The following is a 26,716-nucleotide window of genomic DNA, read 5'->3' on the forward strand; positions in this document are numbered from 1 at the left end:
GGTGCTGGATCAGTGATGGCCCACTAGAGGGGGATATGAGCGTATAATCTAAAATTCTTCTACACCAATAGCCAATTTAGTGTCAAGAGATTCCTGTGTCACTAGGACCAAAATCAGATTTGAATGCCTTTCTGTAGTGCCAGGGCCACCATGATAAGCCCTTCACAGATAGAGCTTTTCACTGAGTGTGTCATGTCTTAGTTGACTTTTTAAGACAGCTGATTACTTACCCTTGGTTCTTTAATCTGGTTTATCTGATGGCCAGAGAGATGGTGTACAAAAGGCTGAGAAGTTATATACAGAAGTTAAAGACATTACCATCGAAGATTTCATGTTTGATTGTTTTTGCAACACCTGGGCTTTATTTCGCTGTTTATCTTTGCATGTATAGGATTTATTCATTTTCCATGTCACTTCTTTCCAGTGTTTAAAAAAAGAAAGTGCTTTCGTTGTTAGCGCTGGAATTTCTTTTAGTCTCTGTGGGTAGACCATACTTACAAAAGTTACACAGTATATATAAATTTTGAACTCGGATCCAGTTGGACATAATTATAACATGGACATTTTATGTTTCAAGCAGTTGATAGGGAGAAAAGCATAGAGACAGGAGAATAAAGTTTACATGGAGATGTGATAGAGATTAGACACTATTTTTAAAGAAAGGGTCTTACACATACAGCAATCCACTTTCATCCCAAAGCATTTCCACATTTCCATAGTCAGAATGGCTCTGCCAGATAATCCCATCACTGTGGAACACTTGCCCTCATTGAGCCTGGCTTAATAAACTTGAGGCCAGCACATAGCGTCACACTGGACAGCCTGACTGAGATGTGAGCTGTGGCATCAGAGAGCTCCTGAAAATATCTGAGCATATGGACATTGAGCTGTGCTTGCCAAGCTGACACACATCTTTGCGCTTATCAGCTGACAGGTGGGTTTCAGCCAAGCACGTACAATTCTTTCTTGTGGACAGTGAAGTGAGGGAGCTACCACATGTGAGTCAGAGTAAACATACAACATGCATAGTGACCTATAGTGGCAGAATGGAAACACGAGAAATAAAGGAATACTATTTCACATCTGTAGTGTATGTACAATTACAACAGAGAAGAATTTCAACACATTTCCCTGTACTGAGAAAAAAAAAGTGGAAAACCAGTTTACCCAACTCATTTATAGTCGAGTCTCATAAGTTCAGTTGTACAATTATGTAAATAAATGCATCACGTCGTTAATATACATGGGCACGTAATATAAATTCAAAACTATAACATTTACACTCAAACAATAAAGGTTTCAAGGTGAGAGATACATGTGAAAGAATGTCTTGCCAAATAGGTTATTTGGTTGGAAATTTAGATATCAAGGTTTCCTAGACTGGATTTACTGTGTCCCTTACAATTACAGTTTAAAACATACTTTTTATGTTTGGGGTAAAAAAACATTTAAAAAAAAAATTTTTAAACCCTATAATGCCCATGTATGTTTCAGCTCAAAATATCACTTATTTGTGGCATGGTGGCTTAGTGGTTAGCCTTGCACCTCGAGGGTTGGAGGTTCGAATCTTGCCTCCACCCTGTGTGCACAGAGCTTGCATGTTATCACCATGCATTGTGGGTTTCCTCCATGTTCTCTGGTTTCCTCCTCCAATGCAAAGACATGCATTGTAGGCTGATTAGCATTGTCCGTAGTGTGTGAATGGGTGTGCGAGTGTGTTATTGTGCCCTGTGATGGGTTGGCACCCCGTCCCCTGGGATAGGCTCCAGGCTCCCCCGCAACCCTGTGTAGGATAATCAGTACAGAAAATAGACGGTTGAATATTATTCTTTTTATGTTTTATTTTTTTCACTCATTTTCATGAAGGGTGCCAATAAATCTGGAGGGCTGTAACTATTAACACAAAGTTACTCCAGTCCAAAAGGATTTTACAATTTTTGAGGCACAATCTGAGGCATAATCTGGCAACCGTGGTAGAAATACATGTTTTTGAATGGCAATGCAATAGTGTTTAACAGTATTGTGTGACTGTACTTACCTCAATCTTTTATTAAATAAAGAAAGATTTACACTATTGTTAAATATTGTTACGTTAACTGGGCTGTCATATTACTTGGCTAGCAAACCAACCACAATTCCTACCTCTGAACAATTCTGATCTCTGAAACAATCAATTACACAGATTTAGATTTTAATTTGCAAATACCTTTTGATGGAATAACTCATGATTTTACATAGTACAAAAAATGTGTTTTGCATAAAAAATTATTGACACCCCAACCACTGCCCTTAAACGTCTCTATTATAAGTGCATTTAGAGTAAACTCTGCCACAATTGAGTGAGGATAAATCCTACACATTCATAATTGCGCTGTTTGTGTGTGGCCACACTCATTTGCATAAAGAAATTCCCGCTAATTGAAATATATGGTAAACAACTTGTATATAAACGGATAATTTTGTGGCTATGGGTGTGCAATCCATTGCCCCAGGTACATTTGGGAAATGTTGGCATGAAAATCTGTAATTATTGTTGTCTTTTCCGCTTCCATATTTGGAAATGTGATGCACTGTGGTGTGAGCGATACGAATGCATGCAAGTCATTTGGCTCATAGTTGGTTTGGAAACGACAGCCCTGTCTTCAATTTCTCACTGAATTATGCTTGTGGTTAAAAAAGGACTTAAGTGTTGGCCTCTCTAAAAGAGAGGTTAAATCCACTAATATTGTACTGGGCAAATAAAATTGAATGATGAGCCACTCATCACTCAGCAAAAAAGATACCTGTGGTTCTTAAAAATCATTTTCTCTGTGCAAACCTTTCTCTGTGTGCCAAATCATCAAGCAAGGCATCATCCCATCCAATCCTTAGATGTGCCTTTTATATGATTTATATAATCTGTGTCTCCTGTCTGCACATTGATGTGAGCACCATAGCTAGCAATTACTCTGTCAATTGTGCCGACATGATGGACAATAATTGCGATGGGAGCTCCGTATAATCAGTTTACCCATGATTACATGAACCCGCGAATGATTAGGAGTAGTATGCACAGTTTACACACAAAACTATGCATACGCATGGTTGATAAATGAGACACCAGGTCAACAATACTAGCAGAGCAGAAGGTGTATGTGTATGCACAAGCATGTGCAATGTACAGTATAAGTGAACATACAGTATACAGCAGAAATAGCTGTCTCTTCTAACTGTTAAGTTAAAATGGAGAAGAGAACAGAGCCTGTGCATGCGTGGTTTGCTGTGTATTTTGTCTCTAAAGGTGGAATGAGGGTTGCTGCAGTGTGCACTGACAGAATAAAGTAGGGCACGAGCTGGACGAGTGTGTGGAAAGGGACAGCTGCATTGCAGACAGCCCTTGAGGGTGAAGGAGTAAGTAATAGCGAATCGGCGCCTCCTCTCGCCATCCTTTTCATTCACAGAGTTGCCTCACAAGCACCATTCACGTTACAAAGCAATGCCTTTCAACACAAACCTCACACTCTGTACACTGCAGTCATGAACTGGGCAACATGAACCATGGTGACTGGTGATTCACATATTTACACACTAAAATTATTTTAAATGCTTTCTGTAACAAAACTGGATGGCACTGTGAATAGTGTTGTGGACAGCTGTGGCTCAGGTGGTACAGTGGGTTGTCCACTAATCATAGGATTGGCGGTTCGATTCCCGGCCCACATGACTCCACATGCCGAAGTGTCCTTGGGCAAGACACTAAACCCCAAGTTGCTCCCGATGGCAAGTTAGTGTCTTGCATGGCAGCTCTGCTACCATTGGAGTGAATGTGTGAATGAGACACAGTGTAAAGCGCTTTGGATAAAAGTGCTATAAAAGTGCAGACCATTTAGTGTTGCTGTTGCACAGCTCCAGCGCCCCTTGTTCTATTCTGAGCTGTGTGGAATTTTATATGCTCTCTTTATATGTGGGGTTCTCTGGTTTCCTCAAAAACATGCCAGAACGTGGATTGGCTACTCAAATTTGCTCCTAGTTGTGATTGAGTGTGTGGATACGTGTGGATGTTCCCTCGCAATTAACTGGCATCCCATTCAGGGTGCATTGCCACCTCAGGATCAGTAATCCCCATTATAGGCACTGAATCCATCATGACCTTGACCAGGATGAAGCAGTTAAGGCACATGAATGAATGAATGAATGAATTCATTCATTCATTCATTAATGTAAATAAACTATGCTACACAATCAAAATGAAAAATTCTGTATTGCTTCATTAAAAATATGTTTTTAACAGAACCATGTCACTATTGTTGGCACCATTACCTCTAGAAATTCCTATAAACAAAATGTAACCGAAGCATGCTCCCATTTATATTTTACTTTTACATTTTTTTTTATTTTTACTTTTTTAGGTTCATGTTAAGAATTCTTAAACAGTCATCCATGATTTCGTCTTTCATTTGTACGACAAGTGAAACATGGCTAAGAGAATTTGGCCTCTGAATTAATTTGTATTTGTATAAATACAAAGGTATATAGGGGCCAAATGCCCTTAGTCATTCACCAGAGTGAAGATTAGAGAATACACAAATGAGATGAGGCAAAAGTGTGTTGACCTTCATAGATCGAGAAATGGCTATAATAAAACTCTTATCCACTGCAATAAGTAAGAAGTTTAAGACAACCAGACTGCTGAGAGAGGCAGAACATTTCTCCAGGGAGATTTATAGACAACATCTGCATTTGGAGGTCACCAAGTCTCCAAATCTACAATTAGATACCACCTTCATGGCAACAAACTAAAAACAATTTGGAAGCCATGCCAGAGGAAAGCCTTTTTTTCCCCATCTAAGTGCAAACACAAGTGCCTGGAATTCAGTAGACTCTACTGGAAATGTATACTGTAGTTAGATGAGACAAAAATAGAACTTTTTGGCAACAAACTCTGAATTAAGCTTTTAAAATGTCCATCCCAGGACCCTGAGGAAAACTCGACAGAAAACCTGTGGGCTGAGTTAAAGTGGAGAGACCACAAGAGAGGACCTAGGACCCTGGAGGATCTTGAGAGTTTCTGTGTTGAGGAGTGTCTCAGATTCCTTACTGTATTCTCCAATCTCATTAAGCAGTATAGGAAAATACATTATAGGAGAAGCTATGTTGGCAAAGTGAGGTTTTATGAAGGACTAAATGCAGGGGTGTGTGTGTGTATATTACACACAATTCTGTTATATATATATATATATATATATATATATATATATATATATATATATATATATATACAGGAACACCTACACCTGCACGTTCATGCAGTTATTTAATCAGCCGGGCATGTGGTAGCAGCACAATGCATAAAATCTTGCAGATACAGGTCAAGAGCTTCAGTTAATTTTCACATCAAAGATCAGAATATGTTGTAGATACCAGATGGATTGGTTTGAGTATTTCAGAAACTGCTGTTCTTCTGGGATTTTCACAAACAGCAGTCTCTACAGTTTACACAAAATGAGGCGAAAACAAAAAGCATCCTGTGAGCTCAGGGTCTGCAGTCTGAAACACCTTGTTGATGAGAGAGATCAGTGGAGAATGAACAAACTGGTTTGAGGTGACAGGAAGTCTATAGTAACTCAAATAAGCACTTTTTTCCAACCATGGTGAGCAGAAAAGCATCTGAGAATGCACAACACATCAAACCTTGAGGTGGATGGGCCACAACAACAAAAAACCAAGTCAGGTTCCACTCCGGTCAGCCAAGAGCAAGAATCTGAGGCTATCATGGGCACAGACACTGAAACTGAACAGCTGAAGACTGGAAAAAGAGCAGGTGTTTTTTTTTCCAAATCTTAAACTGCCCAGTTCCTGTGAGCATGTGCCTATAATAGCCTTGGATTACTGTTCCTGGCTGAGAGGAGTAGACCCAAATGTGGTTTTCTTCTATTGTAGCCCATCCAGCTTAAGGTTTGATGTTTTGTGTATGCTGAGATGCTTTTCTGATCACCACGGTTATAAAGAGTGAATATTTGACTTACTACAATCCCCTCCAAAACGATTGGAACCACAAGGTCAATTCATTTGTTTTGCATCGTTGTCTTGCTGCATGATAAAGTTCCTCCTGATAAATTTGGATGCATTTCTCTGTAAATTGGCAGACAGAATGCCCCTGTAAACTTCTGAATTCATTCTGCTGCTACCATCATGAGTTACAGCATCAATAAAGATTAATGAGCCCATTCCAGCCATGCAAGCCCAAGCCATGACACTACCTCCACCATGTTTCACAGATGAGCTTGTATGTTTTGGATCATGAGCAGATCCTTTCTTTCACCACATTTTGGCCTTTCCATCACTGGTAGAGGTTAATCTTGGTTCCAGGACTTTTGAGATTCATATCTACATTTCTTTGTGAATTCCAGTCTGGCTTTCTGATTCTTACTGCTCTGCTTTTATTTCTGCTCTCCAAGTCTTCTTCAAATGGTGGATTGTGATACCTTCACCCCTGCTCTGTGGAGGTTGTTTTTGATGCCACTGACTGTTGTTTTGAGGTTTTTCTTCAAAGCTCTCAGAATGTTTCTGTCCTCAGCTGTTGTTGTCCTTGGCTGACTCATTCGGTGTCTGTTTCTCAGTATACCAGTGTTTTCTTTCTTTTTTATTGCCATTCCAAATTGTTGTATTGACTATGCCCAATGTTTGTGCAATCCATCTGATTGACTTTCCCTACTTTCTCAGCTTCAAAATGGCTTGCTTTTCTCCAATAGACAGCCGTCTGATCTTCATGATGGCTTATCCTTTTTAATAACGAATGCATTTGCAACTGAATGTAAATCGAGGCTAAAACCAAGAATTGATGTTCAATGTTCTGATTTTTAAGCAATCAATATAACATGGCTGATCGGTATATGTATATTGACAGAAAGTAACCTAATGAACTACAAAGATGTTTTTCCTCATTTTTGTTTGTTACCAATAATTCTACAGCTGACTGTACATTCGAAAGGCTGCATTAGTGCAGAAAATAGGGAAATGTCTAAAGATACATTGATACATTACAAACACTGGGTTCAAAACAACCCAAATCGGCTTATTTTAAGCCCAACAGCTGGGTAAATATAGGACAACACATTTTGGGCTAATCTAACCCATCGAGTTGGGTTGTTAATTTTAACCCAGCAAATGGGTTGTGTTTCAACCCAAAGGATGGTTTCAGTTTTACAAAAACGCTAGGTTAATTTTATTTCATAAATATTGGTTAATATTTTCAGGGTTATTTTTACCCTTTGAAAATGTCAAATGTACCACATTATAAACAAATATGTCAACACGGTATCTCCTTTATTTATACACAAGAAGGTGTTCAGAAATATATTGCTAGAACTGAAGTGGTGTTTATATATAGATTTTGAAGTAAATTACTCAAATAAGTGATATATATAAGACGAAAACGTCAGATTTTGATCAAAGATGTTTAAAACATCCAAAAAACTGAGTAACCAACTTACGATCCAGTGGGCATTAAAACAAGTTAGCCAAAGCTAACCAAGATAGTGGTGCTTTTAATGTCGTGTAAACTGGGCTGTTATCACACATTTTTGCTTTTTCCCCCCAGTGTACAGTAATGGTTCTATACACACACTGATACGAACCTTGTTTCTCCAAATAAATCTATCAGTCTGTCCGTGTAAAAGCCACTACCTCCACCTGAGGTGAATTCAAACAGTCCACACGGAGTTGATTTGACCCAAGGAGCTGGGCTGAGGTGTCGGGGTGGGGAAGGGGTGCACTGATTCACCTGTCAGTGAAAATGACCCAGCCACTAACCCAGCGGTTGGCTTACACAAAACTACCCAAGACTAGATAAATAACCCTATTAAATGAAACAAAAGGCTCAACCCAGCATTTGGGTAGAAAATCATAGCATGGCCAAAAAGCTTAAGGTCTGGCCACTTATGAATCACATATCCATGATTGTTGCGACCAATTCCTAATCACATAGAAATGATACACTAGGAACAGAGCTCCCACGCGTCCTAAGCCTGCATTTATAACCCGCATATAAATCCACCTGTTCACTGCGGGTACACACATCATATACATTCATACCGAAGCTGAAGAGTAGCTACAAGCTGAACCAGATCCGAAAGCGCATACACAGGGGCGGTGATCTGTTTTGACACACTGTTTAGAGCCGGTAGTCTGCGGTTATGAACGGAGCCGCACGTTCACAGAGAGAGAGAGAGAGAGAGAGAGAGAAATAGACTGAGAGAGAGAGAGAGAGAAAGAGACTGAGAGAAAGAGACTGAGAGAAAGAGAGTGAGAGAGAGAAAGAGACTGAGAGAAAGAGACTGAGAGAGAGAGAGAGAAAGAGACTGAGAGAAAGAGACTGAGAGTGAGAGAGAAAGAGAGAGAGAGAGAAAGAAGAGAGAGAGAGAGAGAAAGGGAAAGAGACTGAGAGAGAGAGAGTGAGCGCGCGCGCGAGAGAGAGAGAGAGAGAGGCACTGATAAACATAGCTGCCTGCCTTGATTTGTCATAATGCAGAAAGGAGGCGGGTCTTCTCTCCCTCTGCAGCATTGCAGGTACGGAGCCGCGCGCAGGACAAAAAAAACACGGAGACTTAAAGGATGTGGCGCGCGGTGTAACCATGACAGTCCAGTGTCTGTGGACCTTTTTGTCTGTTTGTTTGTTTGATATTTTGTGCGTAAACATCCAGATTTACGTCATGAAGTTGCATGTAGTCGAATCTACAGCCGTCCACACACGCGTTGACTTCTTGTAGCTATTTCTCTCAAAAGTTGCAGGTTTCCAGTTTGCTTGTTTTGTTTGTTTGTTTGTTTTTCTGCGAGTAACACAATGCGGTGCTGAAGTGGGCGTGTTTCCTCAAGCACCGTAAATGATACATGGTGTCACGTGGTTCGCGAGACTTTACGCTTGAATGTAGTTCATCACAAGCAAAAAAAGAAGAAAAAAAAGAACGCCCGTGGTGGACTGGGATGGGTTTAATTTCCGATTTACAGAATAGTGATATCAGAGCGCATTATTATTATTAAAGGTAACGGGAGCAGATTAGATCAATCTAATATATAGGCTATAAGTAGGCATAAGATTAGGGGAAACGGGATATAAGGAAAGCGAGTGGTGGGTGTGGCTGTGCGTGCGTCCCCGCAACAGGAGGCAGTGCCATTTATTGCAGTGCCATTATTGATTTCCGTGCTCGCGCAATGTTATTTATGCATGTTTTAATCATTTAGCCGGCCCGCTAATAAAGGTAAACCAGTGCACATTTTGTGCATGTGTTTTCTCCACACTGTCTAAACCGGAAATCCTGCGCAATCTGACAATGCAAACCTGAGTAAGAATGAAAGAAAGGAAGGAAAGTGGGGCGCGTGTTTACGTGTTGCCCGCGCGCCCCGCCGTCTGTCTTTCACTGCGGGCTAACAGGGGCGCAGGGTGCAGGGGATGGAGGGAGGGAGGGAGGGATGGATGGATGGATGGAGGGAGGGAGGGTGAGAAAAAGAGTAGGGAGTGATGGGAGCGCACAGAGTGAGCGGGCTTTCTCTTTCTCTCTCTGCGCTTTTCTGCACGCGGATTTTTCTGCGCTTGAGTTCCGCCGGGGAGGAGAGCACTGAGCACCGTCCCTGCTTTAAATAGGATTGCGCGTGAACATTTCCCAGTGCGAAAACTGACACACTGCACCTCTCTCTCACTCTCTCTATCTTTTTCTCTCTCTCTCTCTCTCGGGGACATTGGTCAGGATGCTGATGACTGACACCTGCTTCTCCTAAAGACACGGAGACCGTGTGCATTGCAGGGGGACTTCCATGGCCAATAAAATAGAAGGTCGGACGCGTTTCCATAACCCTAGTTTTGTCTTTGTGTGCGTTTTTGTGTTTGTGTTTGTGTGTATAGTAGTAGTAGTAGTAGTAGTCTGTCTGTGGATGAGCAAAGTTGCGTGCACTTAGTCTACTACAAACAAGATGTCTTTAGATCAGCAAGTTCTGTTGTGCACTTCAGTCACTGTTTGTCTGCTTGTAGCTACAAACACAAACGTTTCATTTTTCGGGGTGTCACTTTACCTTAGTGAAGAAATGACTGCCCGAGGTTTTTTTCTTTCTTTCTTTCTTTCTTTTTTGTCGGATTTTGTTCTGCTCTCTATTTTTCCGTCTATACGCCACTCCGATTACAGTCAGTTCAGTGGCACAGTGCAGTGCAGTGTTTGGAGTGCACATGGGTTTCATTATGGAAAAGTTTCATAATACGAAGATCAGAGAACCGGGTGGATTTCTGCACACGTGGTCACCGGTGTGTTGAACGTAGTATTTATTTTTATGTTTAAAAACTCAAGCAAACCACCTGATCGTCTCTACGTGCGCGAAAGAATTGACCCCTCTACAAACGTTATTAAGATGTTACTGTTTATTTGAATAATTCAACTTTTTTTTTTTTTTTTTAACATATAATATAGGCTAATCCTCCACATGGGAAGAAATAACATGGTTTATTAATTGTTATATCACATACTAGGTGTACAAAGCTCATACACAGGACAGAATTTGCTCAGGTTTTTTTTTTTTTTTTTAATCTGTCGCACTTAATCACCATGATCAGTGGTCGTGACCAGAGTTTGTGGCCGCGTCCCAAACCTTATCCTAATGTCACAGATAGTACGCTGCTTATGGTAACTATGGTTACCTCTAGTGGCATGCTGTTTGGCTGTCCTCTTTAGTGCAGTAGTATGCAGCGCAGATCAGGATGCAGCCTGTGTAAGGGCAGCAGTGGACACGATGGACACCACTGACCTTTACAGCCATTTTTTATTAAACAGAGGAGAAACGAAGCTCTTGTGCAAATAAGAGCCTTTTTTTATAAGAACTTTTAGCCCAACAACCTGTTGATCCAGGAAGAGTCAAGACAAGATAGTCTTTCAAACTTTTGCATTACTTTCGATGTACTGATGTTGCATAATTCCCCTGGTTTTCCTAAACTTAGTATTTCTAAGTGTGAATGAAGCGTTTGTCTAAAAGTATAACTTTTTATGCATATTTTGACACTGATTGATTCCTTCTACATCTCTTAACTTATATTTTATGACACACCCCCCCCGCCCCCGTGTCACATGACACAAGATTCCAAGTTTTATACCTATATTGATATCCGTATATGCTTTTAACAGTTACATTAAACCGATCAGGTTTAATCGTGTCCATCATGAGTCTAAGTGGTGCACTTTAGTCTCTCGTGTTATCTGTCTGAAAGAACTTTTCTCAAGACACCATTTCCTTAGAGACAGTTTCTGAAGAAAAGCCGAGCAGTGAACTGGAAGTAGCTACCTGAGAGACTGGCTGGACCTCAGGGTCTTTAAAAATGGAAAGCTGTGGTTAAGAGAGAAAGGCTGTCAGGGAAAAGGGTACATTTATTGTCAGTCATTATACTTTCTGCTTTAGATACTGAACTTTTTTTCCCTTTCTTGAATTAGAACTTCCTAATGTGTAACACATGGAAGTTCAATTAATGTTGAACACAATATACAATGGTATTTTTAGTGATTCTCTATTTGCTACTTGTAGCCTAAGTCTTACTATTCTCATTTCAGTCAAAATCAAAAACTGCAGACTAAATCATTAATCACTTATTTATTCATATCTTTTTAATATCACTGATAAATACTACATTATATTAAAGCCAAACACTTTTAGTTAATGGACAAATCCTAATCATAATGATCCTCCCAGGAGTCCTTTATTTCATTTGCATAAACTGAGCTAGCAGTGAAGGAAGCTGACAGATTTCAGATTGTAATGGACATACTGAGATTGAGTGTATAATAAGTTTGTTAAAGCTTGATTGGCTGTCCTGAACCATTCATTCCTCTGAGCTTGACCTTTCTTAAAGAGTCTGTCAAGTCATAGGATTGCGTGGAGTCCGGAGGAAATGGTAAAAGATAGAGGATGTTATTGGAGATCATTTCCTTAGTTGAAAATCACAAGATATTTTTATCTAAAAGAAAGTCACTATGGAATTTCATGAAACATATTGTAGTACAGTGTTAAATAATTGCATGGTCATGTAGAAAAGTCTGTTCGTATGTTGTTTATGAAAACTGAGTCTACTCACAGTTTGTTTGTTGTACTTTTATCCACAGTAATGCATTTGTTTTTGCATCAGTAAACTGTCATATCATGACAAATAATGCAGCTGTTTTAACCAGGGCATGTCTGGAAGGATGAGCATGACCGTTTATCACAGAGAATCCCAGCGCCGAGTTAATGTGTTTTGCCATTTGTTTGTATGGATACTAAATTGGAGAGGTCCACTCAAGCGGAAAGTAAAAGGACCATTAAAGTCTGCAGAGGTTTCCTGTTTGCCAGAGAGTGGAACAGCGAACAAGCTGCACCGTATATCACCGGTCTGGATGTTTTACACTTCTAGTGAGTTGTACGTAGTACAATGAAATAGAATTCACCTTCTTGTATGTTAATTAGAATTTTAATGCATTTGGCTTATGATTTTTAGTCCATCCACACATTTCTGAGAAACAAGTGTTATTCCGTCTTCAGTTGTCTCACTATGTGAAGAAGCAACACTATGCAGGATTAAAAAGTGTTAAAAAGAAAAACCTCCTGCGTACTAACATTTGCCATTCTACTAATTTATTGCACATAATTACTCCAAATTGACGAGTTTCACTGCTGTTAATGGGGATGTTCTGCTCCAAGCTCTGCTTGTCTTAGCTGGAAGTGTCCCTGCAATCAGATAAATGAGTAAGTGTGAGTGGCTCACTGCTGTGCAGCTGTAATGGCTGATGCCACACATGGTACCTACTCTCTGCATCATCTCCTGGCATGCTTACCCTGGTAAACGTACATCTTACAAGCTTCCCAAGCATCACAACAGGCCCACTTCACTTTGAGAGCCTCCAGAGAGGCCAAATGCACACGAACCTGCCTCATTCACCACTGACAAGGCTTACAGAGCACACGCATACCCTGGTGGTACACAATTATCATGTATAGTATACAGTCGTGGGAAGCTCTTTGCCTTTTCCCACAATGGGTCAGCTGGCTAAAGACTCTGGTGAGCAGGATGAGACCTGAGTAGGAGTTTCTGCATCAGGACTCGGGGTTTTAAATACTCAGCGCTTGCTGTAGGGGCTGAATGGTGGGAGTGGGGTGATGTGTTTGTGTGTGTGCTGTTGGCTTTGGTTTCTCTGCAGCACTGGCACCCAGTTGTTGCTCGAGGCATTTTTGAAGTCTAGACTGAGGACTGAGAGAGACTTGTGTAACTGGGTCTGTTGTGGAGCAGCACAGTTCATTGGGGCCGCTCTGGTGTGGAGTAGTGCCGCCTGCAGGGATACTTTGTTCATGTAAGGCATGAAAGAGAATGTGTCCTACAGTGTACATACAGTACTTCCCTAGTGAAGTGTTTGTCCTATTCGGCTTGGATTAGTTTTACATTGGGAGGTGGGCTAATGTAATTATTACTGGAGTATATATATATATATATATATATATATATATATATATATATATATATATATATATGTTATTATTATTTAGTATTCAGTCATTTTTACAGACTGTGCATGTACACATCTGGAAACAATAAAGTTTCTTAAAAACGATCAGTAGAATACCCCAGGTAATATATACAATATGTATGCCATTTTAAATTTATATTATATTCCAATATATCTTGTGGAAATAAGACAGTCCAAAAAGTGCTGTTTTCTCTCATTTCCCAGTTAAACCAAACCAAAACCAAGTATTGGCCAAGTTTAAAACACAGAACAATAAAATGTAGCCAGGAACTCCTAGCGCAGGTGTAGTGTACATATGTGCTATGGTCATGTGACCTACAAATGATCAAGTACATCTTTTTATGCTATGTGCACTACAAAAAGTGCTTATAATAAAGGTCAAAACAGTCTGTATTAGATGGAGGTGTATGTTGGTTTTTAGTGTGACAACCATTTGTACCTTGTTAAGAAACTTTTATGTTTGTGATTTATAAAGACGTCACTTATTCCATGCAAATTGATTGTAGGTACTGGTCGTCATTCTTAACAGACACGTGTCCAGAAATCTTATCTCAGTACAATTTCCTTACAACTACAGTACATTATGCCAGAGTTTTCATTTATGGTACGGAGAGTTTGTCTCAAATGTGATATAATGCTTGTATAATCAATGTTACAGGAAGTAGGCTAAGAGGTGACTATGAACGCTGTTGACAGTAATACATTATTATCTGTCTCATATGTCTCTTATAGTCTAGACTACCAACTCTCAACCTGCGTTAAATTGGCAGGTAACAGGTTGCTTGTGTCGTTTGTAGTTTGTCTCTTGTGAAAACACAAATGAAATAATGCTCTAAACAGTTTGAAAATTGGTTCTTTGATTTATGTTTCATGCTCGGTTTCAAACTAGATATGTTGGCAGATTAGGAAAGCAAAGCTAACTTTACTAGCTGCATAAATTCACCCGAGGCACCAAAAATGTCTTGTAAAGGTGGTCCCTAGACAAACCATATGCAACCACAGCAATGGATTTTAATAAGGTTCAATTAAGCACAGTAGTGTAAATAACCAGTAAAAGTAGCCACAATCTTCATTAAAATATGTACATTCTGTAAATTATTTAATTGAGTTACAAATTCCCTAGAAGGATTTCTACTTGCACTGGGTATTAGCAGTGTTAATTAGATGGGGATGAAGATGGGAGGGTGAATGCAGATGGTCGCCTCAGCTGGTACAGCCTGTGCCAAGAGGGCACTGCCTCCTCCCCTGCACTTCCTCTAAATACCAGGCCGTGTCAAGCAGCAGGTTTAAACACCGGGGAGGCCCTCTTAAATATCAGTGCTCTATAGGACCATGGAGCCTCACCTCCTAGATGGGGATGAATTAGATGGGGATTCATCCCCATTTAATTAACACCATCGCAGGTCTGTGGTTTCACCTGTACTGTTGTATAAGTGTGATTATGTCCAGCCAGGTAACAATTTGAGGCACTCAATATTGCTTGCATTCCACATACAGCAATAACCTCAATGATTCAGCCATTTTAGTGATGTTTCATAAAAGCACACTGCTCAGCATTACTGTGCAACGCAAAGCTAGCAAAAACGAGTTTGAGATCATTTTTGAGAAACCCAAAACCATTATATGGAATTGCGTTTATTTGTTCTACACTGCAGTAACATTTTCAGAGCTGAACATTAATGATTTGAGCAATCAGCAATGGCACTGCAAATAAAAAATGTCAGTTTACACCAAGTGAAAACAGCTTAGGCGCAACACACAACTGCGCATGTGTAAAGCAATTAGCACACCCTAAATCTAGCAAGTGACAGGAGTCCATATGGGCCCAAATGATCTAAAGATAAACTTGATCAAACAGTCACAAACATGATATGCAAAATCACCACAAGCATTTTGTTTCACACATAATCTAAATGGCCTAAAGCTTGTGGATCTATGACTATAACACCGCAAATTGTTCTTGAACATCCTTTTCCAAAACCATGCGCATTAATATGGACATAGTCCACCTTTGCTGTTATAATAACCTCCACTCTTCTGGGAAGCTTTTCAACTAGGATTTTGGAGTGTAGCTATGGGGGTTTGCCCATTCAGCCACAAGACAATTAGTGAGGTCAGGCACTGATGTTAGGCGAGGAGGCCTGACGTGTAGTCGGAGTTCCAGATTATTCCAAAGGTGTTCAGTGGGGTTGAGGTCAGGGCTCTGTGCAGGACACTCATGTTCTTACGCACCAGTCTTGACAAACCATGTCTTTATGGAGCTCACTTTGTGCACAGAGGCCTTGTCATGCTGGAACATGCTTGGGCCCCTTAATTGCAGTGAAGGGAAATCTTAATGCTACAGCATACAAAGATAATCGTGATAATTTTGTGCTTCCAACTTTGTGGCAACAGTTTGGAGAAGAAACACATTGAGGTATGATGTTCAGATGTCCACATACATTTGGCCATATACTGTAGTATATCCTAATGTACTAATTGGCATAAAATGCTGGTAACAGAATATATTAACAACATAAAAACATTAGTGAAACTTATTAAGGACAGCAATATTAAAATTTTAGCCATTTAAGCCAATGTTCGCAGTAGCTATTTGACACTAAGTCACTAGCTGAGTGAAATAACAAAAATAATGAATGAGTCTTCATTGATCATATATACATTATAGCACAGTGAAATTCTTTTCTTCACATACCCCAGCATGTTAGGAAGTTGGGGTCAGAGTGCAGGGTCAGTCATGATACAGCACCCCGGGAGCAGAGAGGGTTAAGGGCCTTGCTCAAGGGTCCAACAGTGGCAGCTTGACAGTTCTGGGGCTTGAACCCCCACCCTTCTGATCAGGAACCCAGATCCTTAACCACCAAGCCATCACTGCCCCAAAAACGGATCAGACCGCTGCGAGCAGGGTCTGAAAAAAGTGAATGTTATGTGAACTGTATTATTTTGTAATTAACACAAGCAGATTTGCTAGCAAACTATTATATTTTTGCCTAAGTGCAAATCTGCCTTAAAATACTGTAGCACAAAGGGGTTGTAGTGAAAAATAATTTGTGCCTTTCACAAAATGAACATTAAAATTCAAACCTTCTAGGTGGATTAACACATTTTATACATTGTTGTTGTTGTTGTTTCCAAAATGTTTGTGCTACACTGAAAGCTTAAAATTTCATTTCCAGCTTGGTCTTTTGCACATTTTGCGTGACTGTACTTGCAGAGACACAGGCATGTGGGAAATGTTTTTGATATTGCACACACCACGTACATTTCCAGGATTTGGCAGATGCTTCTATCCAGAGGCACTTACAAAAGTCTCTATTGAAAAACATATGCTCATGCTAGTACAAATAGGTCAGGGTTTAAGAATACCAAAAAGCTTAAACCCTGTTAGAGTGCAAGAGTTGAGTTTTTCTTTAGCTGTGTAGATTTAAGTCTTTAGTGAAAAGGTTGAGCTTCAGTCTTTGCTTGAAGACATATATTGACTCAGCTGTTTGAACAGCCAGTGGAAGAGTCTTGATGGATGTTTCTTTGTGAGGGATAGTTGGTTCATTCGAGCCATGTTTGTGACCTGAAGAAAAGGTGGAGTAAAGCAGAATTTGATGAGTGGGTGTCCATTTTTTTGCTTTCTGGATTCTGGACCAGTCGGCATCTTAAAGCAGTTGCAGACTGCACGAGCACATGCATGGCTTTCATTGAGAGAAAAGGACAGATTTGCTTGATTTTTTAAAGAAGAAATATGCATGACTGAGCCAGGTTAGCGATATAACTGTACCAAAGTTTTGTATGTTGTCAGGTGGTGCGATCAGAGATGTGATTTCTCTAGCGAGATGACATGATCATGATATGGGGAGCCATCTCCTGGGATGTCTAGCAGCTCAGTCTTGCTAGGGTTTAGTTTCAACTACTGGGACCAGTTCACAAATTACATAACTGACCCAGACTACCATGCACATTAGGACCTGTAAACATATTTGGATGGAGATATGTACATCATGCACAGCAAAGTCATTTTACAATGCTATTTGCAACTATGTCGATTTTCTCTAGCATGTGTGATAATACTATCACATTGTACAAACTGTTATATATATATATATATATATATATATATACACACCTAGCTAAGGGAAAACTGCAGCGTTACAGTGTTCAGCCATCAGCATATATTCCATGTGGTTCAGCAACCTGGAGCCAGAATAAGCATGCAGTGACTTATTATAGAATAAAAAAGTGACAGCTTTTGTTCTTCATCGTGCTCTCTGCATCCAGGTATCTCATATTTCTCTCTGTGGACAGTCAGGAACCTGAACAAGAACATGCTGCAGGCCTGGCTCATCAGCCCTCACAAACTTAAATTGCAAACTCACACTAAATAAAGCACTTCACACAGGGAGCAGGCTGCAGGGACTGAGGTCATTAGCCTCCATGACCTCTCAGCTCACATGCCTGTGCCCAAGCCTGAGCTGAGCCTGTGAGTCAGTGAGTCACTTTTAGGGAGGCCAGGAGATGGGAAGGCTGATGATTGAGCTATGTCTGTGCACCTCAGTGACTGCAGCAGATGGCAAGAGGCTTTAGTTTGGGAGTTAGGATGTGTTGACGTGCCAGTCCACATCAGTACAGACACGTCGAGGATCTCAGTAGATGGAGAAGTAACAACACGTGCACTGAAGGGTAGCACATGGTTAGCATATTGGAAGGAAAAAAAAAATTGTTCATTTCTGTCAGATGGTGATCTTGTCCTGCGAGCACTTTAATACTGGAAAGCTGAAATGATGCATATGTGATGATGCTGATGGATATGGGACACATGACATTCACCCCTAATACCCAATAAATGAGCATAAACTAGCAACATGATAAACCTAACCTGAATTTCAAATGGAATATACAAACATTTATAGTAATTAATTTAAAAAAGCCAAAAGACACAAAGCTCTTGACCACCAGTGCAGATTTTGCTAAAAAGTTTGCAGTGGGAGCCTCTTTACATAAACATGGCATTAAGTATCTTCCTTAGCATAGTGTTTTTTCTGTGAGTGATGACAGGCTGTGACAGAAGTACTGTACTAGACCAAAATGGGAGGGTCTTAATGACATCACATTGTGGCCTGGAGTCTGATTGGGAAATCTATCTAAGCCTCGACCCTGTATGCTGTTAGCTCCTCCCCTTAGCCCCTCTCCCTCTGCAGTGGACGTGCGTGGCTTTCTGAGCGTGCTCGCTCGCAGCAGCAGGTGGAGATGACATCATCTGCACTGCAGCAGACTGCAGCACTGGGTCTGAACAAAGACATGTCAAAACTGCTACTACGTGCTGCGTCCATGCTGTCTGTCTCTCTTCCTATTTCTGGTATTTTTGTTCTGCTCTTGCTCTGTCTCTCACTGCCATGCTGTTTCTTAGCCTCTGTCTCTCGATCTATGCCCTCACTTAATGCATAGACCACATCTAGCTCTCTAACCTCCATTATTGAACCTTTCGATGTATTTGCAAGCTTTTTTCACGCACATCCCCCAGGCCTTGTTGAAAGCCTGATGACGGATGTCATTGTTTTACCCAAATAACGTCTACCTCCATCCACCCGCTCGCCCACCCACCCAGCACTGCTCATTTTCCTGTCTGTAAGTAGAGCACAAAAGCAGATGCAGTCACAGACACAGGCTTGTCTGAACACTTGAAATGGTTACCGGATGGTTTGTTAACACCATGGCATCAGCCCATGCCTAGAATAGCAATCCATTTCCATCACTGGATTGATTCAGAGCTTAACATAAGTGATTGCAAATTCCCACTCAGGCACTCTGCTGTGGTGTTCAGCGGTGACGCCGAACATGACCTCGAAAAACCACTTCGCATACCATCGCCAGGTAACCAGGCATGCAGCTGGGATAATGAAACCAAGCAAAGTTTAATCTTTGAGCAAAGTTTCCACGGCAAGAGCGTCATACTTAGTCTCTTTTGTGTTTTTGCGTTGGACCTGCTATGCTCATTCACAGACATAATGATGGTAATACTGCCACGAGCCACGCGCAGGCATGCTCCTGTCGCCTAGTTACAGCTCAGCAGCAGGTTGCCACAGAAACGGGATCCTGGCAGGATGAGTGATGCTAAAGCAGTCCGTACATGCTATGATTTTTTATCACGCACGCTCCTGCTCTACACTGGACACTTGTGTTGCCCTTCTGAGCTGGCAGCTTTACCTGAAACCTGCAATTGCTAATATAGCGGCTCGTCTAACTGTGTGAACAGCCGCCAGTCTGGATCAATGCTCTGTTCTCGTCTGAAGATGACCAGGATTGCCTTTATACAGTGTACAGAAAATGCAGATCCACAGCAATTTAAGATTATTCTAAGTATGTCTACATTCAACACTCTGCCTTACGTGCCTTTTTGTATTTTGTTGCAGATGGTGTGGTAATGAAAAAATGTGTTAATGCTCACTAATATTCATTATAAATGTTTTATTCAGTTTGCTAATTGCAGCAAGGTGTCAACGTGTTACAATGACACAGTGATGCAGCGGGTAGTGGGGGTGTATCATAGTTCCAGGGAGCGGAGTTTAATTCTGAGCATCCATGTGGGTTTCTTCCAAAGTACTCTAGCTTCCTCAAGTCCCAATAAACATGATTCGTATTAGGATTGGGCCCTTACAGGCGAGGATGCCTGTGTATAATGACTTGGCATGCACCAGGTGCTTCTAGGATTCACTCTGAAATTCAGTACGACCCTAAAATGGAGAAGTGCTTATGGGAAAATGAATGTTCCAGAATCCTGTTTACATGCAAATTGGATCGGTACTGAGTATAATCTATAGCACACAACTGGTAGCAAACATCAACATGGACATCAAAAGCATACACAAACCAAAACCAGTGACTGAATTATTTCAGATCTGGGGAGGGAGGGGGGGAAGTGGCGGCGGAGGTTGGAGCAGTCATGCTGTTCGAAGGTACGGGATGAGCAAGAGCCAAACATTGAAGGAAACAATTTGGTGTCAGTTAGTGATAAGTGCAGTATATTGAAATGGTATTTCAGTCATCTTATTGAGTTTTTTCTCTTGCCATGAACCATTATTTTGCTACAGGTTTTACTTAACAGTTTTATTCGATGTACAAATGTACTTTAACTTGATATACTAGTATATTAGCTGGAAACCGCATGTATATAGTGCACAGTTTTAGTGGCTGGTTTTATTCTTGTGTGTCAAGTAATTGAAATGGTTATCCTGCTTTTAACCTTTGTGGTTTACTATAATGGCTGTGCTCTATGGTCTTCGGTTCCTGGTAAAGTATTATTGTGTTGTCTTTCTCCATTCCAGTGAGCCATTCACTCTAGTACATTTACTAGAGTGATGAAGTGTTGAAGTTGAGAGACTTTTTTTCTTCCATCCTGTCAGTGCAGTTGTTAAATGTAAACATGGTTGTCTTGTAGATAACCAGTTCAGAATGTCCATCCTGGAGCGGCTTGAGCAGATGGAGCGCAGGATGGCCGAGATGGCCGGTCAGCAGCAGCAACAAAGCAATGGAGCAACTGGAGGAGCAGGAGCAGGGGGAGGAGGAGGAGCAGGGGGAGGTGGAAATGGAGGGAACAGCAGTAGCAGCCAGTCTCAGGTACTGTCATTGAGAAACAGTTCATTTGACTTTAATTAATCAGGTACTTTTGTAATAGAGTCAGCTCTAAACTGTACATACCCTGTGTCCACAGTGTCTGTCAGGCCAGGGACAGGCGGGCAGTTCGTTTGAGAGCCGTGTGGTGGTCGTGTGTGAGAAGATGATGAACCGTGCGTGCTGGGCCAAATCCAAACACCTGATCCACTCTAAAACCTTCCGGGGAATGACCCTGCTGCACCTTGCTGCTGGACAAGGCTACGCCACGCTCATCAAAACTCTCATCAAGTGGCGGTGAGTCACATCCCACACCTGGGGAATGAGATGGAGAGTGTCAGAAAGAGTGACAGAAAAAGAAGAGTGTGTGTGAATGTCATATTTGTATTTGTATTTACTGTGTATGTACTCTCACTAGTCACAGGATTTCTAATTGAGTCATAGTTTTAGACTTTTGAGGAAAATGTCTTTCAAGATTTAATCAATATTAGATCAAATCATATCAGCTTAATTTTCCATTCCCTTTGCCTTCATGGCGTATAATGTAGTTATATTTGCTGAAAAATATCAGACTGTAACAGAACAAACTAAAAAAAAATGTTTTTCATTGTTCTTGTTGTTATAGTTGCGGAAATTGTCCATTATCAAGAAAAACACTTCAGATATTTCTTGGCGGACATATTGGCCCTCATTATTCATAATCATGAATACATATTATACATACGCAGACATGAGGAATGATTAAACAATAGGACAGCACAGTGGCGCAGTGTGAAGTATCACAGCCTCACAGCACCCTGTTTCGATCCTGAGCTCAGATTACTGTCTGTATGGCGTTCTGTATGTTCTCACATACTGGTTGGGTTTCTTCCGAGTTTTTCTGTTTCCCCCTCACATCCCAAAAACATGCCAGTATGTGGGTTAGATACACAAAATTGTCTCTAGTGTGAACGAGTATGTGAATGTGTGCATGCGTCAATAGACCGTCAATGGACCGTCAATGGACTGGCATCCCATCCAGTGTGTTTTATGTAGTGTTCCCAGAATAGGATCCACCATGAACATGACCAAGATAATGCACATAATGAAGAGGAATAAATGAATGAATGGTTACATGTACATGTGATGACAATTGATTTTGTGTAACAGGATAACATGATTTATTGAGTTTCTTAGCATTCAGAATAAATAAATTTTTCTTTTTGTACAGCACTAAGCATGCAGATAGCATTGATCTGGAGCTTGAGGTGGACCCACTTAACGTTGACCACTTCTCTTGTACACCCTTGGTAAAAATTTCCACCTGGTTCTTATAACAAACACTCATAGATATCAGAGATAACATGTAACATTAATCTGATCTCCTTGTTGAATATATCATACCCTGCTCCTCATGTGTAGATGTGGGCCTGTGCTCTGGGTCACCTCGAAGCAGCCGTGGTTCTGTACAAATGGGACCGCAGAGCTCTGACCATCCCAGACTCTCTGGGCCGCCTACCTCTGTCCATCGCTCGCTCTCGAGGCCACACCAAACTGGCTGAGTGTCTGGAGCAGCTCCAGAGAGAGGAGCAGCCGCAGCCTCCCTCCACCCACATGGCCTTCTCTCCTAACTCTGATGCTCCCTCCTCCGACAGCTGGATGGTCAGCTGGACCAGTGATAGCATGGTGACCCCCAGCAGCCACAAGAGTGGTGCAGCCATCACCGCTACCACTAACCCCTCCAGCAACATCACTCCTGGTGAGTCTCAGAAAATGAGAAAGAAGGGAAATTTGAAGTGTGTTAGACAGGAGCCATTATAGGAAGGGCCTAACAGCAGAACAGTGGCTAGTATATTATTGCAGCACCTTGGTGAGTGGTACTTGTGGCACAATTTGTTCCACAAATTGGTGAACCTCTGCCCATCTTTACTTCTGAAGACTCTGCCTCTCTAAGATACTCTTTTTATACCCAATCATATTACTGATCTGTTGCCAATGAACCTCCAGCTGTTTCTTTTTAGTAACACTTACTTTTCCAGCCTTTTGTTGCCCCGTCCCCACTTTTTTGAGACGTGTTGACGCCATCAAATTTAAAATTACCTTATTTTTTCCTTAAAATGGTACATTTCCTCAGTTGAAACATTTGATATGTTTTCTATGTTCTATTGTGAATAACATGGGGGTTTATGAGATTTGCGAATCATTGTATTCTGTTTTTATTTACATTTCACACAGCGTCCCAACTTTTTAGGAATTGGTGTTGTAATTTTAACAGCCCAATTCTTGGGATTAGCTCTAATAGCACCGCAGAGATCAGAGAGCAAATTTAATTGAAAGTTGGTGCAGTCCTGACAGAGTCCAATTCTTTTTTTCCCTCTATTTTCCTTTCATGTCTAGACTTGAGACGCCCCAGATCCGAGCCTTCCAGCTACTACAGCAGCGAGTGCCAGCGGGATCTCCCTGCAGCTAAAAAACACAAACCGAACCCAGAAGCGGCTCAGACACGGCCGAATAAAGCCGCCTCGGTTCCCTTGAGCCTGGAGCACCAGCAGCTCCACAAGCTCTCCACCAACCCAAACACACTCCCTGCAGAAACACCCAGTGCTGAGCAAAACACAGCTGCTGAAGGCACCAAAACCGGTGGCATCTCACAAGCCAAGTTGAGCTCGTTTCGCACAGGGGGACATAAGTGGAGCTCCAGGGAGGTGTACAGAAAAGTATCTGGAGGAGGTGGAGGAAGCAGCTTGGGGAAGGAGAAGCTGGCGACCAGGCTGCGTCAGCGAGGAGAGAACCTCAGCATGATGACCATGACTGACAGAGAGATTGTGGACACTGAGCTGCTCACCTATAAGGAGGACTTGGAGAACCAGGACTGTCTTTCACACATGGAAGACCTGCAGGTGAGCAATGATTTGTGGGCACTCTTTCCTCTTGTCTGGTTCACAATTCCAGAGATGTATATGATTTTATCCAAAAAAAAAGCCTCACACTAAGAAAACTAAGTCAATAGATTGGCCATCCGTCGTGTTAATGTGTGTAAGACGGCATTCAAGAGCAGTCAGTCTGGCCCTGCACACTGCCTCAGATCTGTATCACCACATAATAAACTCCAGCGATTGATCTGCCCTCAGGGCCAAGAGCTCCTCCAATTCTATTCGTCTCTGTCATTCCGAGCTGGAGAAAGGAGGAGGGAATAAGGGCAGTCGCGTAGAGCAAACACAGCGGTGGCACTAGAGTTAGATTGATTTGTGAGTGTGTGGCAAGTTTGTGTATGTGTGAGTGTGTTATTCCTCAAAGGTTATGAATTCCTGACAGCAGCAGTGGCAATGACATTTTTTTGTATGTGCGAATGTGTGTTATTTCGCTATTTTACAAAAGCAGCAACAACAATAGCTGCGTTTACATGGACAACAATAATCCACTCTTAAGCCGATTAAGACCATACTCTAATTAAGAAACTACCATGTAAACAGCAATTTTTACTTACCTTAATCTAATTAAGGTCCTAATCGAAGTAAGCAATAATCTAATTAAGACAGGTGGAGTACTCCTGTTTTAGTCGCATTATGGATGTGTAGTAGTGACATGTAAACACCTTAATCACATTATGAACGTCGTGTGGGAGTTTTCACCGCATTTTGCGACAGGACACGATCACACACGGCAGTTTTACGTTTTATGGCGAACAAGAGAGTTCGGCTGTGTCCCAAATCGCATACTTTCCTACTATAGGCCTGTAGTGGGGAAAAATACATGTATCTCGGCTACTATATAGGAGGTAACTACGCGATTTGGGACACACCCACCGCTTCAAGCAGTTGACTATTAGCACGTACAGCATGACAAATAATTAACTGCACTTAAAGCGTTCGTAAAAAAAAAATAAATAAAAACACCCAAAACTGTATACGGTACCATAACGAAGACGGACTGTATGTTGATACGTGAAATTCTGGAGGGACGTCGGACGGCATGGCACAGTGACGTAATGACGCGGGCTCTTAATCTAATTATGTTCTAAAACATGTAAAATGGGTACATGACAGGAGTATTCTAAAAGCGACTCATGTAAACACCTTAATCACATTATTACCTTACTTAGATTAAGGTCAATAATTAGATTATTGCTGTCCATGTAAACGTAGTCAATGACACATATAGGGATCTGTACTAATTAAACTGTGTGTTAGGAGCACATGGTGTTACACACTTAGAAAAAAGCTTCATCAATGATTCATTGGATAGTTAAAACCCTGTACAACCCCTATAGCTATCTACAGGGGTTCTACTTTACTACCGCTTATTGGGAAACGGGTATTTCAAGGAGTGTATCAATAAACAAATTAAGCAAATAATGTGTCATATTCAGTTTCATACATGGATATTGTAAATTACTAAAACCAGAATTTGTTTTATAGAATATGGAGTTAATATTTTAGAAAACTGTCATTCACGATATCTGGCTACTTTCTTCATTTCAGACTTCTGTTCACAATTTTCCAACCCTAAAATCAGTCCACTCCCCCAGCTGAAACAGCTGCTCAGCTCTGCTGTTTTTTCCCCCTTCTTCTTAAAAGGCAACTCATCAGGCATAAGTTGTTTCAACAGAGAGGGTGGGGTAGGCTCAAGGAATGGAAAATTTTTATCAGTATTGCAGTGTTTATTGCAATTGCAATTCATCTCACAGCCAGAAGAGGGCTTGAAAATGACAAACCACTTTTTTAAATAATAATATTAAACATAAAAAATAAAAGTTCTCTTGGATCCTACAGTTCATTTCTACGTTTGTTGGCTGCTGCCAGGCAAACATGATGACCTTGGCGGAGCACATAATCGAGGCGACGCCAGAGCGCATTAAGAGGGAGAACTTCTCAGCTGTGGAGTCTGTTCCTCTGGACAGCAGCGGACTGAGCAGCACCATGAGCTGGCTGGCTACTTACCTGGGAGACGTGGAGCAGCTGCCCAGCATCATCCACCTGAGGTGAGAAGCCTCTGGGGAGAAAACACTTTCAGTACAGGTTTTAGCACACGGAATGAATCTGAATATTAATGGGCCTGTAGTGTTTTTATACTGCCACAGACAGAATGAACAGAGCACTTGAATCAAATAAAGGTGTTGGACAATGTCACAGTGGTTCTGTTGTTTATATGTAGATTTTACATTTTCAACTGCCAAGGTGCACTTAATTTACCAAGTCCAACATGCAAAACTATTTTATTTATTTAAGCCCCCAACACACATTTGGACCAAAAATACATATATTTTAATATATTATAATAGGACATTTTCCTTCTGGAACAAATGGAGGTGTCCCATTAAATATTTTCCAAGCCAATTACTAATAGTAAAGTTGACACCTTACGATCCATCGTGTATAGTCGATCAAGAGCCCCAGCTATGTCACTCTCATCCCAAATGACCCAGATTCATAGTTCTTTATTTTGAACTTATTTAAATACTCTTCTGCTACTCTATTGTCTTTTGTCTTATATTCTCTATTGTCTCTTGTATGGTACTGTAACACTGTAAATTTCCAACCTGGGCTTAAAAAAGTCTTATCTTACATTAACTTAACTAAACTATGGTCTGTTTGGCCAGAATGGGGCTATTAACAACACCAGTTGCACAGACTGTT

At 41.1% G+C, this 26,716-nt stretch overlaps 1 protein-coding gene across 1 annotated transcript in view; it reads left to right on the top strand.

Annotated features, from left to right (window-relative positions):
• The window catches only part of camta1a (calmodulin binding transcription activator 1a), a 442,204-nt gene that overhangs the window by 404,228 nt on the left and 11,260 nt on the right, over positions 1-26,716 (top strand). Inside the window, exons 12-17 of the mRNA XM_053644237.1 lie at positions 20,929-21,107; positions 21,202-21,398; positions 22,312-22,390; positions 22,503-22,839; positions 23,478-23,980; positions 25,883-26,061. Of these exons, the coding sequence (XP_053500212.1) occupies positions 20,929-21,107; positions 21,202-21,398; positions 22,312-22,390; positions 22,503-22,839; positions 23,478-23,980; positions 25,883-26,061 (1,474 nt within the window). The remainder of the gene's footprint in view (positions 1-20,928; positions 21,108-21,201; positions 21,399-22,311; positions 22,391-22,502; positions 22,840-23,477; positions 23,981-25,882; positions 26,062-26,716) is intronic.

This window comes from Ictalurus furcatus, chromosome 15 (genome assembly GCF_023375685.1).
Source record: "Ictalurus furcatus strain D&B chromosome 15, Billie_1.0, whole genome shotgun sequence".
NCBI classification, from domain to species: domain Eukaryota; kingdom Metazoa; phylum Chordata; class Actinopteri; order Siluriformes; family Ictaluridae; genus Ictalurus; species Ictalurus furcatus.